Genomic DNA, 20,437 nt, shown 5'->3' with positions numbered 1-20,437 from the left:
ACGAAGGAAATAGTTGCTGTAGAGAGTTATTAAGCCGTGGGAAAGCAAGCAAACTTCAACTGATTTATGATGTTCTCTTGCGTTCGTCCACATTAGTTACCTTGGCAGTGCATGACACTAACGTTGTAGCCTGTTTGGAGAAAGAGATCGTCGGCGAAATATCGTACGATGGATCCAAAGCGACGTGAATGTTATGCAATTCGTGTGAAGCTTTCTCTACCTGCGCCCATTGCATACACACAAGTGGAGGATAAGTTGTGCACTTATTTCCAGTCCAACGAGGGAGGCAACTGCGACGTAGACAGCGTACGTTTAATGGGGGTAGATGCCGATGGCTCTTGGTATAAAGTTGCTTTTGTTGAAAAGTCTGGTAAGTGAACTTTATTTCTAACTAGAGATTGAGAGTTTGTGAACAAACTCAAGGTGTTCGGTTTCCGGGAGTAAAAGCCTGGATTAAAAAACAATTATTACACCTTGCTTTGTTCTCAAGATTTGTAATAAATGATTCAAATTGCAAAAACTGTCAAAACAACATGATTACGTCATCTTGTAAAAGTGTATGTTTGGTGACGTCATCGGTAATATTTGTTTTAAACCAGACCTCTGCCAGACATGTATGCTGTGGTGGTAAAGCATCAAAGGATGTATATTTCAACCTAAAAGGCAACAAACAACGCCCTTTCAAATCATTTCACAGTCACTTCCGGTTTAAACAGGTCAAAAGGTCAACGAAAGTTCACAAACATATCCATTTCTGTAAAGTACGTAAAGCCCTTTCATATGATTTATAGATTGTCAAAACAGCTTATGTAGTTTAGGAAATATGAACTTAGGAAATATTGACGACTGTAGAAAAGACTGTAAGGGGCATGTATGTTTTAACCGCCTTGAACGAAGACTATCCTTCATGAAGCTTTTTCGCGCTCTATGGATGATCACTGGAGCGTGACTGCTGAACCGCTAATACACTACACGTTGTGTGTATGCCTACGTGCAATGTTTATGCACATGCCAATGGGGATTTACGTTGTTCTTTAGACGTGAATTTTTTTGTAACCTCTCTTTTGAGCCGGAAGACAACATCAAAATGGGGTTATGTCTGTGGGGCGTTTACGGAGTTTTCAATGACAATTCCGATGATGTTTCGATTGTAAGATTTCGTCATGTAGATCAAAAGTTATGATTTTTTGAAATAAACTTTGAATTTTCATAACTCAAGAATGGATGACGTCATCATGACGTAACTACACATTTTTCTTCTCCTAATGAACATCTAACTATGTGTGAAGTTTCAAGTTCATACGAATTTTGAAAATATGTTTTTGTTAGGGGACAAGGGACGTAGAGAAGAAGAAGAAGAAGAAGAAGAAGAAGAAGAAGAACTAGATATAGTGTTTGTAAAAACAAACACTAGGTGTTCGGCTATTGTTGGGTCAGTGTTTGAATAAATGAAACAAGTATTGTTAATAGCTCGTCAAATTACAAAGAAATCAAAACCAAACAGTTTTCTCGATGTGTAATAATTTTATGGAAAAGCATCAAAAAGTGTACATTTCAACCTAAAAGCCTTTAAATACTGCCTTTTCAAAGCATTTTACAGGCTCTTCCAGTTTAGAAAGGTCAAAAAGTCAAGAGAAGGTCACCAACATACCCATTTTTGTGGAATACGTGAGGCCCTTTCATATGATGTATAGATTGTCAAAATAGCTTTTGTGTTTGAGAAAACGTGAACTGATGAATAATGGCGACTGGAGAAGAGACTAACTAACCACGAGGGAAATGTTTGTTGAAAACGCCTTGAAAACAGACTACGTACGTAAAGCCCTTTCATAGGATGTATAGATTGTCAAAATAGCTTGTGTGGTTGAGGATATAGGAGCTTATGCATAATGACGACTGGAGAGGAGACTAACTAACCGGAAGGGAAATGTTTGTTGAAAACGCCTTGAAAACAGACTACGTACGTACTTAAAGCCCTTTCATATGATGTATAGATTGTCAAAATAGCTTATGTGGTTGGAGCCTTATGCATAATGACGACTGAAGAAGAGACTAACTAACCGGAAAAGAAGTGTTGGTTGAAAACGCCTCGAAAATAGAATAAAAACGAAGCTATTTATAGGAGAAAAAAAAAAAAATATACAATAAAATTGGTTTGAACCAAAAGACAAGGTCAAAAGGTTAACCGCCTTGAACGAAGACTCAAGATGTAAGCGCGACTGATAATGACCACAAGGCCATGAGGCACAAGTCATTATGCGAGGGTTTACATGTATTTGTATCAACAGAGGGGATTATGATCCGGCGAGATAATTCTCGTACCATGATTTTGCGAACATTGTCACTAAATATGAACTGCAAACGCCTTTAACTATTAAGTAGGGTTGAAATGTAGTATTAGATGCCTTTAGGGGTTTTTGACGACGACGGTTTTTTGGAAGCTTTTTCGCGCTCTATGGATGATCACTGGAGCGTGACTCTCCCGCACAGCTAATACATTGCACGTTGTGTGTATGCCTAAGTGTAATGTTTATGCGCATACCAACGGGGGATGTACGTTGTTCTTTAGACGTGAATTTTGAAATTTTCAACCTCTTTTGGCAAAATAAATACTAGAGAAATTGGGCCCCACAATTCTTGCTGGAAAAAAAACCATGTCGAAATATACCATTGTTATCCATTAGAGACGTTTTGTAGTCACTTTGGTTGGGGAGCGAGGAATCTAGCACTCAACACACGAAAATCCCATGGCTGGGACATCAGCTAGTTTAAATACACCAGATAAATCTATTATATGGATATTCTTTTGAATATTTTATTTTGTGCATATGGTTCGTGATTCATGGTCCGGTGAATATAAGTGGGCGGTTGTGTATCGACAACAGACTTTTATCCTTTTGATCACCATCAGCTCCATGTATAATAAACTTCAAGGGCTGACGATTGCACTTTTGGTATTGTCATTGTTAAACTCCCGTTCCATTGTGCGCTGTCTGTTACCCTCCACGCATAGATTTTCTTGTGAATAGTAGCTGTGTATGGTTCATGGTTCGCTGAATAATCTGGCAATAACAAACTTATGAACGCTTGATTTATTATCAAGAGGTAAATGCTCGAGGCCAGTAAGAGTATTGTGCACGTACACCATGTAGTTTTGTTGGGAACCGTTTGCTAACAGCCATTTATGTTACCCTTTGAAATAAAATCAGAAAATTTATAAGTTTGCTTGTTGCATAAAATTAAATTGAAGATGATGCCTCAATTGGTTTTTACAATCAGAGCTGGACTCTAAACTGACGTGTTGGACTCCTTGAACACTCCAAGTGGTTCAATAGGTACAGTTCCAATAGGTACAATTCCAATACTTATGCTGATGTTCTCATGATGTCAGCATCAACAGGAAGTTCCAACAACTTTGTCCCCTTGTACAATTAAATATGCAAATATGGGTCACGTGGTTAATTAATTACGATTTTTTTTTATTGGGGGGGGGGAGGGTCGGTGGTTTGACGTTTGATCTAGTACGACTTGATTTCACATCATCGTGTCATGCATGCACTCAGGTTATGTTTGGCTAACAATTGAGAAAAAGAAAAGGCAACACTGTCGATATAAAGATAAGAATCTAACTTAAATACATGTATTACAAAAATAAATATTTTTTAGTTTTGGGGGATAAAAAAATATTTTGATTTCACACGGAGACTCGAACTCGCAGGTATCAGAGATGTGTGCGCAACTGATGACCACTAGATCATCGGGCCTGATGCATCATACGAGGGTTTACATGTATTTGTATCAACAGAGGAGATTATGATACGGTGAAATAATTCTTGTGTCATGATTTTGCGAACATTGTCACTAAATATGAACTGCTAACGCCTTTAACTATTAAGTAGGGTTGAAATGTAGTATTAGATGCCTTTAGGGGTTTTTGACGACGACGTTTTTTTGGAAGCTTTTTCGCGCTTAATGGATGATCACTGGAGCGTGACTCTCCCGCACAGCTAATACATTGCACGTTGTGTGTATGCCTAAGTGTAATGTTTATGCACATACCAACGGGGGATGTACGTTGTTCTTTAGACGTGATTTTTGAAATTTTCAACCTCTCTTTTGAGCCAGAAGACAAGATCAAAATGGGGTCATGTCTGTGAGGCGTTTACAGAGTTTTTAATGCCCTTTCCGATGATGTATTGATTGTAAAAATCCCTCATGAATGTTAGAATTTTCAACCTCGATTTTGAACCAGAAGACAAGATCAAAAAGGGGTCATGTCTGCGAGGCGTTTACGGAGTTTTTGTTGACCTTTCCGATGTTGTATTGATTGTAAGAATCACTCATGTAGATCAAAAGTTATGATTTTTTGAAATAATAAACTTTGAGTTAGTGTAGCTCGTCAACTGATGACGTCATCGTGACGTAACAACGTTTGCATCATCTACTGGTTATTGTCTACAGGTGTGCAAAGTTTCAATCAACTTAATAATGCAAGCTTCGCATCTATGCTTTTTCTTGCGGACAATCGACAGCGAGAGGAAGAAGAAAAACCCCCAAAAAGAAAAAAAAACGAACAATAACAAAGAGTTGTTCAGGCTGTTACCCGAACACATAAAAACCAAAAATCAATGCAAAACACATGTAGGGGATGGAGGGGCCCATAAAAAGCAAACCTTAACGAGTACGGACCCCCCCTTTTTTTCTAACGAATAAAGCAATGTAAACAATTCTATTTAGTGGGTGTAATCTTATGTAGCGGCAAAACAATTCAAAATTACAGGAAGAACAAACGCAAAAACAGTTAGCGTAAAATAAAACTTAACCATATATAACAGATAAACAAAGCAGGGAAAATAAATACTAGAGAAATTGGGCCCCACAACTCTTGCTGGAAAAAACCCATGTCGAAATATACCATTGTTATCCATTAGAGACGTTTTGTAGTCACTTTGGTTGGGGAGCGAGGAATCTAGCACTAAACACACGAAAATCCCATGGCTGAGACATCAGCTAGTTTAAATACACCAGAAGATTTTAAAGTATAAAGGCTTATAGTTTGATGAATAATATGACGAAAACAAAGTGTTATTCTTTTGAACTGAATTCATGATTTATTGTCTCATTTTTCTCACGTAGCCGTTTAGTAGGGTGAAAACGTGAGGACAGAAACACTATTTTGCTAGTACATGTACACCATGTAATGTTAATTAGAAGCAGTTTGCTAGCAGCCATTAACCCTTTTTTAATAAAATCAGTAAATTAATAGTTTTGCTTGTTACATAAAATAAAATTGAAGAGGATGCCTGAATTGACTAATACAATCGGAGTTGGATGAGGTGTAGACTTGATTCAAGTCTTAGATTGTGGTTATTCTTCTTCATCCCAGGCACGAAAACGCCCCCACATTATTAGCGATCACACGGGCCCTAACGCGCAATCTCAATACGCACACGTTGCAACGTGTGCAGGCTGTGTATAAGCAAACTTCTTAATTAGTTACTGTAAGTCGACTTGGTGGGATAAATTATGTCAGTAAGTCGATTTACCATTTTATCTAAGTCGACTTGGTGTGATAAATTATGTTGTTAAGTCAACTGATTGTTTTGAATAAGTCGACTTAGCAAAGTAATATGTCGGCAAGTAACTGATTCCACGAAATAAGTCGTCTTGATGAGATAGCGTATGTCGGTAACTCGATATGTCGGATGGCACTCCTGGAGCTCCGTACCTTTTGCCAGTCAATGGAAAATCACGCCATGTGCACGCACATGGCACTGGCGTATAATGTGTAAACAAGTTTGAACAAGCTATAGACACGAGGGGTATGCTGCGTTAGGCATAAACTCTTAGGCCAAGAAAATATACAAATGCTTACTTTTGAACCGTAAGACAAGGTCAAAATGGGATTATGTCTGCGAGGCGTTTACGGAGTTTCGAATGATGATTCCGATGATGTATTGATTATAAGAATCCCCTGTGTAGATCAGAAGTAATGATTTTATATTAATAAACAACTTTGAATGACCATCATTCAAGAATGGTTGACGTCATCATGACGTAACTTAAACGGTTTCCTCTCCTTATGAATATCTAACTTTGTGTGAAGTTTCAAGTTCATACGAGTTTGGAAAAGGTGCTTTTGTTAGCGGACAAGGTATTTTTGAATTGGCCGAACAAACTTAAAAATACACTAGAGATAAAATTTTTGTTAATTACAAAAATACGGTGTTCGGTTGGGCGTTACGTGATGACGTAGTTCAAAAACATTGAACCATAAAGATGACTTTTTCTACAACGTGTCGTTAATTTTTATAGTTAAACTTGTGTCACAGTTTTTAACGACTCCTTTTTTTCTTCACAAATGCAATATTTATGTGTAAGATTGGCTTTAGGTTTTAATTTGCAATTTATGGAAACCCATTTAAAATTTAGCTACCTCCGCACGGGATGCTGTACACAGATTTGATAATCAACAGCGCCCTATTTTGTTGGACAAACGAGAGCTCTGTTGGGATTCCCCCCAAAACGTTCTCGCCACATGATTTGTACACATTTTAACATTGTTTTATTGTAATTTAATACCTGATGACGTAATTAGGCCTGTGTTGTCTTAAAAACACTAAGGTTCAACTATCTGTTGAGTTTCAAGGTTCAAATCGATCTCAATCTTGAGTTATGCCGTAGATCAGCTCAAAAGTTGTTTTTTTTATGAAAAAAAACACGAAGTCGAACTTATTCGTTGAGATACAGCGAAAAGCAAATATCGTTTTTCAACATTAAAAACCTTGTCATGACCTAATCAATGACGTCATCATTCCAAAAAAATGGCGGTTTCATCTTCTCACTATTGTCTATGTACATAGTAAGTTTTAAGTTTGTACAAGCTTTACTTTTGTTTAAAAGCTCAAAAGTTGTTTTTTTATGTAAAATACACGAAGGCGAAGTTTGACCCAGGGTAACGACCGGAAGTTAAGGTCATACGTTTTTTTGCGCTACTTTTCAAATGTTGTCCAAGTCTTTATCTATCCGATACCCAAGTATGAACATCATAGCTCTTATATTCGTTGAGATACAGCGAAAAGCAAATGTCGTTTTTCAACTTTAAAAACCTTGCCATGACGTCATCAATGACGTCATCATTCCCAAAAAGTGGCGGTTTCATCTACTCACTATTGTCTATGTACATAGTAAGTTTAAGTTTGTACAAGCTTTACTTTTGTTTAAAATTGCTGGAGAAGGTTCGCAGGGAAAGAAGAACACGAGGGAAAAAACCCCAAAACGGAACAATAACAATAGTTGTTCGGCTGTTGGTCGAACACCTAAAAAACATAACAATAACAATAGTTGTTCGGCTGTTGGCCGAACACCTAAAAAAAAAAAAAAATAAATAAAAACGAACAAAAACAACAGGTCTTCGGACTTGAGTCCGAACACCTTAATGAAAATCTGGATTGTTTTATTTATTTATTTGTACTAAAGTTTTGTTTAATCCGGCAGTTTATTTTAGCAAGACCACTCCTAATTGCTTGGGCCTTATACTTTAACCATTCTGTTTTCTTTGAATGTTTTGTATTGTAACATCCATGTCTGTGCATGGAGGTAGAAATAGATTAGTTTACGTAACGTCCTTTCCTACTAGAGAAAGTTTAAAAAGGCTTTTGTTATTCCAGAGATTTTTCTTCTTCAAAATATTTAACTCAGAATAACTTGGATAGTTGTTTTAACAAATAATCAAAACAATTGAATAACAAATAATCAAAACAGTTCAAGAAGTAATAGATATTGTAATACTGACGTGAATTCCGTGGGCCCAAAAAGCCCTTCGCCCGGGGGGAGTGGTCAATCGATGTAACGTCTCTATTCTTCTCGGTGTTTAACCAAAACATGGCCAGTGGTCGTCATTTTGTACTGTTGTTTTCTCACATAATTAAAAGTCCCATGAATCACTAAAGTAGGTGGCCATCTCAGCGAAACTTCGTCTTCAATTCCACATTGACCACTAAGCCATCAGAAGGGTAACATTTGAACAATTTGACGCCGAAGATTGAGAGGAAATCATGTTCGCAGCGTTCTGCATAAATAGAGCTATACAGCTCTAAATAATAGAGCTATATAGCTCTATGCATATCACGCTATGGCACAGAGTACAATAAACTTGGCAGCATGCCACCAAATAAATGATGCCTAATACACTACACGTGTACGACACACGTGTTACGCACAACCAATGGGGAAATTTGTAGTTCTTTATACATGAAATTATGAATTTTCAAACTCGATTTTGAACCAGAAGACGAGATCAAAATGGGATCATGTCTGCGAGGCATTTACGGAGTTTTTAACGAACTTTCCGATGATGTGTCGATTGTAACAACCCATCATGTAGATCAAAAGTTATGATTTTTTGAAATAATAAACTTTGAAAATTCATAACTCAAGAATTGATGACGTCATCGTGACGTAACTCAAACGGTTTCTTCTCCTGATAAATATATAACTATGTGTGAAGTAAGAAGTTCATACAGGTTTGGGAAGTGTGCTTTTGTTAGAGGGCAAGGGACGGAGATGTATTTTTGAAGAAAAATATACAATTGCAAACTTTGACCTTCCGGTACGAACGGAAGGAGGGGTCATACGATTTTGACGTTAACTTTTCAAATGTAGTCCCAGTCTTGATCTATCAGATGCGTAATTATGAATATCATAACTGTAAAATTCGAAGACATATAGCGAAAAGCAAATGGTCACTTTTTGAACCTAAAAACCTTGTAATTCGACACCTGATGACGTCATCATGACGAAACTAAAACGGTTTCATCTACTAATGAATATCTAACTATGTGTGAAGTTTCAAGTTTATGTGAGCTTAGCAAGTATGTCTTTGTTAGCGGACAAAAACCACGGAGAAGAAGACGAAGTAAAAAAAAAAAAAAAAAAAAAAAAACCGAACAAAAACAAGAGGTCTTCGGACTCGAGTCCGAACACCTAACTAGACTCAAGTTTTTGTCATAACAAAAACAAGGTGTTCGGCTTCCGGGAGTACAAAAATACACCCTGATGGACAATTATCTAAGGAAAAACCCATGAAAATAGGTCTTTTCAAAGCATTTTACATGCACTTCCGGTTTAGAAAGGTCAAAAGGTCAAGAGAAGGTCACCAACATATCCATTTTTGTGAAGTACGTAAACCCCTTTCATATGATGTATAGATTGTCAAAATAGCTTTTGTGGTTGAGGACATAGGAACTTATGAATGATGACGACTGGAGAAGAGACTAACTAAACGAAAGGGAAATGTTTATTGAAAACGCCTTGCAAACAGACTATAAACGAAGCTGATATAATATTTTAAAAAAGAAGTAAAAAAACAAACTAGAATTTAGTGTTTGTAGAAACAAACACAAGGTGTTCGGATATCGTCAAGGTCAGCGATTGAGTCAATGAAATAAGTGTTGTTAAAAATGCAAAGATTTTTTTTCGCGATGTGTATTATGGTAATTTAGCATCAAAAGGGTTGTTGCTCGAACAACTAACAATTAAAGGAACACGTTCCCTTATGAGGCGCCAAGTGTAAACTTATTATTTAACGCAACTCTTTACAACTATCTCACCAAGTCGACTTACAGAAACTAAGAAGTTGACTTAACAGCCTGAACACGCGTTGAGATGTGTGTGTATCAAACCTTGTGCACCACTATGAGAGCACTCTATTTCCTAGTCTGTATGTTGCTTTTTAACTTCACGTTTGCGGGCTAAAACTAAATGTAATACTGTAATGCCCCTTTAAATGATGTTTGACCAGGCAAAGATATAAAGTAGGTTCCAACGGTTACAAAATATTAGTATGATTAGCCCGTGCTTAGCCCGCTCATGGGGGTTCCATTGTTTGTGGTTAAATTTACTTCATTATCATTATGTTTGACAACTTGGACCGAGCACCTCTGGGTCAAAAGATGTTTTGGAGTTTTCTTAACTTTACAAAATTATGATGTCACTTAACCATTGCTTCGTCCTTCGGATGGGACGTAAAGCCGTTGGTCCCATGTGTTATGTAACGCATATAAAAGAAACCCAGTGTACTTATCGAAAAGAGAAGGATTTCGCCCCGGTGTTCCCGGTCCGATCGGCAGCAAAATTGCGCCACAGCACCTTGTAAAGCATTACATGGTGCTACCAGAGTATTAGTATGATTAGTCCGTGCTTAGCCCGCTCATGGGGGTTCCATTGTTTGTGATTAAATTTACTTCATTATCATTATGTTTGACAACTTGGACCGAGCCACTCTGGGTCAAAAGAATTACGGATTTATTTTAAACACATGTCATGACACGGCGAAACGCGCGAATACGAGGGTGGGTTTTCCCGTTATTTTCTCCAGGCTAAATTTTCACAGGTTTGTTATTTGATATAGAAGTTTTGATACACGAAGTGTGGGCCTTGGGCAATACTGTTTACCGAAATGGTCCAATGGCTTTAAGTCATGTTTGACGCCTTGGATCGGGCACCACTAGGGCAGGAGATGTTAAGGAGGTTCCAAACGATACATAATTAGTATGCTTAGCCCGATCGTGGGTTCCAGTATTTTCTTATTTTATGTAAATAACATTACATGCGTTAAAGGAACACGTTGTCTTGGATCGGACGAGTTGGTCTATAAAAAGCGTTTGTAACCGTTTGTTATAAAATACATAATGGTTGGAAAGATGTTGTAAAATGATCCACACAAATTTGCCTCGAAATTGCGTGGTTTACCTTTTACTTTGCGAACTAACACGGTCGGCCATTTTTGGAGTCATAAAAAACAGGATCTATGGAAAAGCTGAAAATAAAAACCATGACGAAATATACCATTGTTATTCAATAGAGATGTATTGTAGTCACTTTGGTTGGGGAGTGAGGAAACTAGTAAAACACACATAAATCACAGTGCTGGCTGGGACATAATTTTATGCACCTGACAAATCTATGCATGGATATTCTTTAGAAGGTTGTGTTTGTTTGAATATATTCACATGGTTCGTTGAAATATAAGGGGGTTGGTTGTGGCGACAACAACCTTTTTATCCTTTTGACAACCATCATATATAATGTAACTTCACAGCTGATGGTTGCACTTTGGTATTGTCACTTTTCGACTCGGCTCTACGTGCTGTCTGGTACCTTCCATACATACATTTTGTTGTGAAGATTTTAATTGGGTAAAGGCTTATAGTTTGATGATTAATATGACGAAAACAAACTTTTATCCTTTTGAACTGAACTCATGATTTATTGTCTCATTCTTCTCACGTAGCTATTTAGTAGGGTCAAAACGTGAGGCCAGTAACACTTTTTTGCAATTACATGTACACCATGTAATGTTAGTTGGACGCAGTTTGCTAACAGCCTACTTTCCCTTTTTAAATAAAATCAGTAAATTAATAATTTTGCTTGTTACATAAAATAAAATTGAAGAGGATGCCTGAATTGACTAATACAATCGGAGTTGGACGAGGTGTAGACTTGATTCAAGTCTTAGATTGTGGTTATTCTTCTGCATCCCAGGCACAAAAAACGCCCCACATTATTAGCGATCACGCGGGCCCTAACTCGCAATCTCAATTTGCAACGTGTGTAGGCTGTGTATAAGTAAACTGTAAGTCGACTTGGTGAGATAAATTATGTCAGTAAGTGGACTTAACATTTTATCTAAGCATGGAGCATCTAAGTCAACTTGATGAGATAAATTATGTTATTAAGTCAACTGATAGTTTTGAGTAAGTCGACTTAGCAAAATAATATGTCGGTTAGTAACTGGTTCCACGAAATAAGTCGTCTTGATGAGATAACGTATGTCGGTAACTCAATATGTTGGATGGCACTCCTGGAGCTCCGTATGTGACCTTTTGCCAGTCAAAACTTATCAATGGAAAATCACGCCATGTGCACGCACATGGCACTGGTGTTTAATGTGTAAACAAGTATGAACAAGCTAGGGGTATGCTGCGTTGGGCATAAACACTTAAGCCAAATATACAAATGCTTACTTTTGAACCGTAAGACAAGGTCAAAATGGGATTATGTCTGCGAGGCGTTTACGGAGTTTTGAATGATGATTCCGATGATGTATTGATTGTAAGAATCCCCTGTGTAGATCAGAAGTTATGATTTTATATTAATAAAAAACTTTGAATGACCATCATTCAAGAACGGTTGACGTCATCATGACGTTACTTAAACGGTTTCCTCTCCTAATAAATACCTATCTATGAGTGAAGTTTCAAGTTCATACGGGTTTGGAAAAGGTGCTTTTGTTAGCGGACAAGGTATTTTTGAGTTGGCCGAACAAACTTAAAAATACACTAGACTCAAGTTTTTGTCATAACAAAAACAAGGTGTTCGGCTTCCGGGAGTACAAAAATACACCCTGGTGGACAATTATCAAAGGAAAAACCCATGAAAATAGGCCTTTTCAAAGCATTTTACATGCACTTCCGGTTTAGAAAGGTCATAAGGTCAAGAGAAGGTCACCAACATATCCATTTTTGTGAAGTACGTAAACCCCTTTCATATGATGTATAGATTGTCAAAATAGCTTTTGCGGTTGAGGACATAGGAACTTATGAATGATGACGACTGGAGAAGAGAATAAGTAAACGAAAGGGAAATGTTTATTGAAAACGCCTTGAAAACAGACTATAAACGAAGCTGATATAATATTTTTAAAAAGAAGTAAAAAAAAAAAAAAAAAAAAACATCAACAACTGGTTTAGCGGGTTTCCCATCCAAGTACTGACCGGGCCCGAGGTTGCTTAACTTCACTGATCGGACGAGAACCGGTGTGATCAACGCAGTACGGTAGCAGTCATAACAAAAAATTATTTTTGACGAAAATACACAAAAAATCTGATTTGAACCAGAAGACAAGGTAAAAATGGGGTCATGTCTGCGAGGCCTTTACGGACTTTTTAACGATCTTTCCGATTATGAATCGATTGTAAGAATCCATCACGTGGATCAAAAATAATGATTTTTTGAAATAATAAACTTTGAATTTTTATAACTCAAGAATGGATGCCGTCATCATGACCTAACTAACACATTATTCCACTCCTAATGCATATCTAACTATGTGCGAAGTTTCAAGTTCATACGAGTTTGGGAAGTGTGCTTTTGTTCGAGGACAAGGGACGAAGAGAAGAAGAAGATGAAAATCTGGATTGTTTTATTTATTTGTTTGTACTAAAGTTTTCTTTAATCCGGCAGTTTATTTTAGCAAGACCACTCCTAATTGCTTGGGCCTTATACTTTAAAGGAACACGTTGCCTTGGATCGGTCGAGTTGGTCTTTGAAAAGCGTTTGTAACCGTTTTTTATAAAATGCATATGGGTAGAAAGATGTTGTAAAAGTAGAATACAATGATCCACACAAACATGCCTCGAAATTGCGTGGTTTTCCTTTTACCTTGTCGACTAACACGTCGGCCATTTATGGGGGTCAAAATTTTGACTCCCGGCATGGCCGACCATGTTAGTTCGCACAGTAGAAGGAAAACCACGCAATTTCGAGGCAAACTTGTGTGGATCATTGTATTCTACTTTTAAAACATCTTTCCAACCATATGCATTTTATAAAAAACGGTTACAAACGCTTTTGTTTTGACCAACTCGTCCGATCCAAGGCAACGTGTTCCTTTAACCATTCTGTTTTCTTTGAATGTTTTGTATTGTAACATCCATGTCTGTGCATGGAGGTAGAAATAGATTAGTTTACGTAACGTCCTTTCCTACTAGAGAAAGTTTAAAAGGGCTTATATGTTATTCAAGAGATTTTTTTTCTTCAAAATATTTAACTCAGAATAACTTTGATAGTTGTTTTAACAAATAATCAAAACAATTGATGATTATGCTAAGTTCAAGAAGTAATATATATTGTAATACTGACGTGAATTCCGTGGGCCCAAAACGCCCTTCACCCAGGGGGAGTTGTCGATCGATGTAACGTCTCTATTCTTCTCGGTGTTTAACCAAAACATGACCAATGTTCGTCATTTTGTACTAATGTTTTCTCACATAATTAAAAGTCCCATGAATCACTGAAGTAGGTGGCCATCTCAGCGAAACTTCGTCTTCAATTCCACATTGACCACTAAGCCATCAGAAGGGTAACATTTGAACAATTTGACGCCGAAGATTGAGAGGAAATCATTTTCGCAGCGTTCTGCATAAATAGAGCTATACAGCTCTACATAATAGAGCTATACAGCTCTACATAATAGAGCTATATAGCTCTATGCATATCACGCTATGGCACAGAGTACAATAAACTTGGCAGCATGCCACCAAATAAATGATGCCTAATACACTACACGTGTACGACACACGTGTTACGCACAACCAATGGGGAAATTTCGTAGTTCTTTATACATGAAATTATGAATTTTCAAACTCGATTTTGAACCAGAAGACGAGATCAAAATGGGATTATGTCTGCGAGGCATTTACGGAGTTTTTAACGAACTTTCCGATGATGTGTCGATTGTAACAACCCATCATGTAGATCAAAAGTTATGATTTTTTGAAATAATAAACTTTGAAAATTCATAACTCAAGAATTGATGACGTCATTGTGACGTAACTCAAACGGTTTCTTCTCCTGATAAATATATAACTATGTGTGAAGTTAGAAGTTCATACAGGTTTGGGAAGTGTGCTTTTGTTAGAGGGCAAGGGACGGAGATGTATTTTTGAAGAAAAATATACAATTGTAAACTTTGACCTTCCGGTACGAACAAAAGGAGGGGTCATACGATTTTGACGTTAACTTTTCAAATGTAGTCCCAGTCTTGATCTATCAGATGCGTAATTATGAATATCATAACTATAAAATTCGAAGACATATAGCGAAAAGCAAATGGTCACTTTTTGAACCTAAAAACCTTGTAATTCGACACCTGATGACGTCATCATGACGAAACTAAAACGGTTTCATCTACTAATGAATATCTAACTATGTGTGAAGTGTCAAGTTTATGTGAGTTTAGCAAGTATGTCTTTGTTAGCGGACAAAAACCACGGAGAAGAAGACGAAGTAAAACTAGACTCAAGATTTTGTCATAACAAAAACAAGGTGTTCGGCTTCCGGGAGTACAAAAATACACCCTGGTGGACAATTATCAAAGGAAAACCCATGAAAATAGGCCTTTTCAAAGCATTTTACATGCACTTCCGGTTTAGAAAGGTCAAAAGGTCAAGAAAAGGTCACCAACATATCCATTTTTGTGAAGTACGTAAACCCCTTTCATATGATGTATAGATTGTCAAAATAGCTTTTGTGGTTGAGGACATAGGAACTTACGAATGATGACGACTGGAGAAGAGAATAACTAAACGAAAGGGAAATGTTTATTGAAAACGCCTTGAAAACAGACTATAAACGAAGCTGATAAAATATTTTTAAAAAGAAGTAAAAAAAAAAAAAAAAAAAAAAAAAAACATCAACAACTGGTTTAGCGGGTTTCCCATCCAAGTACTGACCGGGCCCGAGATTGCTTAACTTCACTGATCGGCAAGAACCGGTGTGATCAACGCAGTACGGTAGTAGTCAAAACAAAAAATGTATTTTTGACGAAAATACACAAAAAATCTGATTTGAACCAGAAGACAAGGTAAAAATGGGGTCATGTCTGCGAGGCCTTTACGGAGTTTTTAACGACCTTTCCGATTATGTATCGATTGTAAGAATCCATCACGTGGATCAAAAATAATGATTTTTTGAAATAATAAACTTTGAATTTTTATAACTCAAGAATGGATGCCGTCATCATGACCTAACTAACACATTATTCCACTCCTAATGCATATCTAACTATGTGCGAAGTTTCAAGTTCATACGAGTTTACACGAGTTTGACGAAAATACACAAAAAATCTGATTTGAACCAGAAGACAAGGTAAAAATGGGGTCATGTCTGCGAGGCATTTACGGAGTTTTTAACGAACTTTCCGATGATGTGTCGATTGTAACAACCTATCATGTAGATCAAAAGTTATGATTATTTGAAATAATAAACTTTGAAAATTCATAACTCAAGAATTGATGACGTCATCGTGACGTAACTCTAACGGTTTCTTCTCCTGATAAATATATAACTATGTGTGAAGTGAGAAGTTCATACAGGTTTGGACAGTGTGCTTTTGTTAGAGGGCAAGGGACGGAGATGTATTTTTGAAGAAAAATATACAATTGCAAACTTTGACCTTCCGGTACGAACGGAAGGAGGGGTCATACGATTTTGACGTTAACTTTTCAAATGTAGTCCCAGTCTTGATCTATCAGATGCGTAATTATGAATATCATAACTGTAAAATTCGAAGACATATAGCGAAAAGCAAATGGTCACTTTTTGAACCTAAAAACCTTGTAATTCGACACCTGATGACGTCATCATGACGAAACTAAAACGGTTTCATTTACTAATGAATATCTAACTATGTGTGAAGTTTCAAGTTTATGTGAGCTTAGCAAGTATGTCTTTGTTAGCGGACAAAAACCACGGAGAAGAAGACGAAATAAAAAATAAAAAAAAAACTAGACTCAAGTTTTTGTCATAACAAAAACAAGGTGTTCGGCTTCCGGGAGTACAAAAATACACCCTGGTGGACAATTATCAAAGGAAAAACCCATGAAAATAGGCCTTTTCAAAGCATTTTACATGCACTTCCGGTTTAGAAAGGTTAAAAGGTCAAGAGAAGGTCACCAACATATCCATTTTTGTGAAGTACGTAAACCCCTTTCATATGATGTATAGATTGTCAAAATAGCTTTTGTGGTTGAGGACATAGGAACTTATGAATGATGACGACTGGAGAAGAGACTAACTAAACAAAAGGGAAATGTTTATTGAAAACGCCTTGAAAACAGACTATAAACGAAGCTGATATAATATTTTAAAAAAGAAGTAAAAAAACAAACAAACAAAACAAAAACAAACAAACAACAACATCAACAACTGGTTTAGCGGGTTTCCCATCAACGTACTGACCGGGCCCGATGTTGCTTAACTTCACTGATCGGACGAGAACCGGTGTGATCAACGCAGTACGGTAGTAGTCAAAACAAAAAATGTATTTTTGACGAAAATACACAAAAAATCTGATTTGAACCAGAAGACAAGGTAAAAATGGGGTCATGTCTGCGAGGCCTTTACGGAGTTTTTAACGGACTTTCCGATTATGTATCGATTATAAGAATCCATCACGTGGATCAAAAATAATGATTTTTTGAAATAATAAACTTTGAATTTTTAAAACTCAAGAATGGATGCCGTCATCATGACCTAACTAACACATTATTCCACTCCTAATGCATATCTAACTATGTGCGAAGTTTCAAGTTCATACGAGTTTGGGAAGTGTGCTTTTGTTCGAGGACAAGGGACGAAGAGTAGAAGATGAAAATCTGGATTGTTTTATTTATTTGTTTGTACTAAAGTTTTCTTTAATCCGGCAGTTTATTTTAGCAAGACCACTCCTAATTGCTTGGGCCCCCATACTTTAACCATTCTGTTTTCTTTGAATGTTTTGTATTGTAACATCCATGTCTGTGCATGGAGGTAGAAATAGATTAGTTTACGTAACGTCCTTTCCTACTAGAGAAAGTTTAAAAGGGCTTATGTTATTCCAGAGATTTTTTTTCTTCAAACTATTTAACTCAGAATAACTTGGATAGTTGTTTTAACAAATAATCAAAACAATTGATGATTATGCTAAGTTCAAAAAGTAATAGATATTGTAATACTGACGTGAATTCCGTGGGCCCACAACGCCTTTCACCTGGGGGGAGTGGTCGATCGATGTAATGTCTCTATTCTTCTCGGTGTTTAACCAAAACATGACCAATGTTCGTAATTTTGTACTGTTGTTTTCTCACATAATTAAAAGTCCCATGAATCACTGAAGTAGGTGGCCATCTCAGCGAAACTTCGTCTTCAATTCCACATTGACCACTAAGCCATCAGAGGGGTAACATTTGAACAATTTGACGCCGAAGATTGAGAGGAAATCGTTTTCGCAGCGTTCTGCATAAATAGAGCTATACAGCTCTAAATAATAGAGCTATATAGCTCTATGCATATCACGCTATGGCACAGAGTACGATAAACTAGGCAGCATGCCACCAAATAAATGATGCCTATTACACTACACGTGTACGACACACGTGTTACGCACAACCAATGGGGAAATTTCGTAGTTCTTTATACATGAAATTATGAATTTTCAAACTCGATTTTGAACCAGAAGACGAGATCAAAATGGGATCATGTCTGCGAGGCATTTACGGAGTTTTTAACGAACTTTCCGATGATGTGTCGATTGTAACAACCCATCATGTAGATCAAAAGTTATGATTTTTTGAAATAATAAACTTTGAAAATTCATAACTCAAGAATTGATGACGTCATCGTGACGTAACTCAAACGGTTTCTTCTCCTGATAAATATATAACTATGTGTGAAGTTAAAAGTTCATACAGGTTTGGGAAGTGTGCTTTTGTTAGAGGGCAAGGGACGGAGATGTATTTTTGAAGAAAAATATACAATTGCAAACTTTGACCTTCCGGTACGAACGGAAGGAGGGGTCATACGATTTTGACGTTAACTTTTCAAATGTAGTCCCAGTCTTGATCTATCAGATGCGTAATTATGAATATCAAAACTATAAAATTCGAAGACATATAGCGAAAAGCAAATGGTCACTTTTTGAACCTAAAAACCTTGTAATTCGACACCTGATGACGTCATCATGACGAAACTAAAACGGTTTCATCTACTAATGAATATCTAACTATGTGTGAAGTTTGAAGTTTATGTGAACTTAGCAAGTATGTCTTTGTTAGCGGACAAAAACCACGGAGAAGAAGGCGAAGTAAAAAAAAAAGAAAAAAAAAAAAAAAAAAAAAAAACCCGAACAAAAACAAGAGGTCTTCGGACTCGAGTCCGAACACCTAAAAAAAAACCGAACAAAACCAAGAGGTCTTCGGACTCGAGTCCGAACACCTAAAAAAAAAAAAAAAAAAAAAAAAACGAACAAAAACAAGAGGTCTTCGGACTCGAGTCCGAACACCTAAGAAGAAGTATGAATAAAAAAAAAAAAACGAACAAAAATAAGAGGTGTTCCGGGCTGTTGGCCCGAACACCTAATTAATCAACAGTTCGAATGATTGGCCCTACTACGTTACCGTAGAGTATCGTAGTCCGAGCAGGGACTAATGCCCACCTGTTGAGCTGTTATTGCTCTCTTTCGCTCAACATCGGTTTCGTCACAGTCGCCATGCTGTGAATGGGATGAGACCGATGTTATCAAAATAGAGCCATTACATCGTTGCCTAACCATGCAGGAGATGTAGACCCAGTGACTGAGGCGCTAGATTCTTTTTTTTTCGAGATTTTGACATTATCGGCTAGATGACCGATAATGTCAAAATTTCGAAAAGAGGAATCTAGCGCCCAGTCACTGGGCCCACAGGAGCTGAGTCTCCTGAATGAGCTCGGTACAGATAAAGATTCAAGGGCTTTGTATGTCCAGATTGTGAAGTTTAAAGTTGGTGGATAACTGTTTCCAAGGTTAAATGTCACCATAGAATGTGTTTTTTGTTAGATCTTCTGTCAATTAATCTTGTGGCTTTAAAGAATTTGTATTAATTATTGGGGACAACCATATGTACCTTTATGCAAAATCAAGCTTTTCTGATTATCACAAGTAAGTAAAAGGGGGGTCTGAAAATTGAAATGAAATTTTATACTGTGTAAATATTTTTGTTTCCAGCAGCCAGTAAAGGAGGGATACGTTATGTTAAGGCCAAATTGGAGTTTTACCATAGGTACCATCAGTTACAGCTTGTTTTTTGTTTAAAGGTGTTCTTAGACTAATTACAATTGCGAAACATTCAACGGCGTGAATCGTGCGCACTTGAAGAGGGTTGCCACGCCCCTTATGAGGAACCTTTATTCTGAAATGACCTGGAGTTGGCATGTGTCATTCATTGATTGGTATTCAAAGTGAATTTTAGCCAAACCTGAGTGGTGACATTTACAGAATATTGGTTGATTTGACACGAAATGACTCTTTTTTTTAAGAATTGTTAAAACAATTCTTAAAAAAATTGTTGTTTAATTAATTTGTTTTTGCAATGGCACGGGACCTTTTACCCTGGACTCCGTCGCATTGTATGTAACAGAAAATCCAGACTTGGCTAGGCACATCCAAAGTTCAACAAGTTGTTATACATGCTGCTACTTACTAGTGTTCATAGGTTTTGGAGGTACGTCGGCCGGTCGACCACGTCATAGCCAATGAACAGCTCTCCCTGGGTAGCTACACCCACAATTTACATACACGACGAACGTTGCACAGGTTTCCTTTATACTGATTCATTACAGCAGGGTGAATATTTATGTA

The 20,437-nt window shown here is 37.1% G+C and overlaps 1 protein-coding gene across 1 annotated transcript in view; it reads left to right on the top strand.

Moving 5' to 3' along the window:
• LOC139941240 (uncharacterized) overlaps nt 1-20,437 on the top strand; it is a 63,628-nt gene continuing 43,191 nt past the window's right edge. The window contains exon 1 of the mRNA XM_071937718.1: nt 1-370. Within this exon, the coding sequence (XP_071793819.1) occupies nt 169-370 (202 nt within the window). The 5' untranslated portion in view covers nt 1-168. The remainder of the gene's footprint in view (nt 371-20,437) is intronic.

Source organism: Asterias amurensis, chromosome 8 (assembly GCF_032118995.1).
Source record: "Asterias amurensis chromosome 8, ASM3211899v1".
NCBI classification, from domain to species: domain Eukaryota; kingdom Metazoa; phylum Echinodermata; class Asteroidea; order Forcipulatida; family Asteriidae; genus Asterias; species Asterias amurensis.
This window is presented reverse-complemented; position numbering and strand designations above follow the sequence as displayed.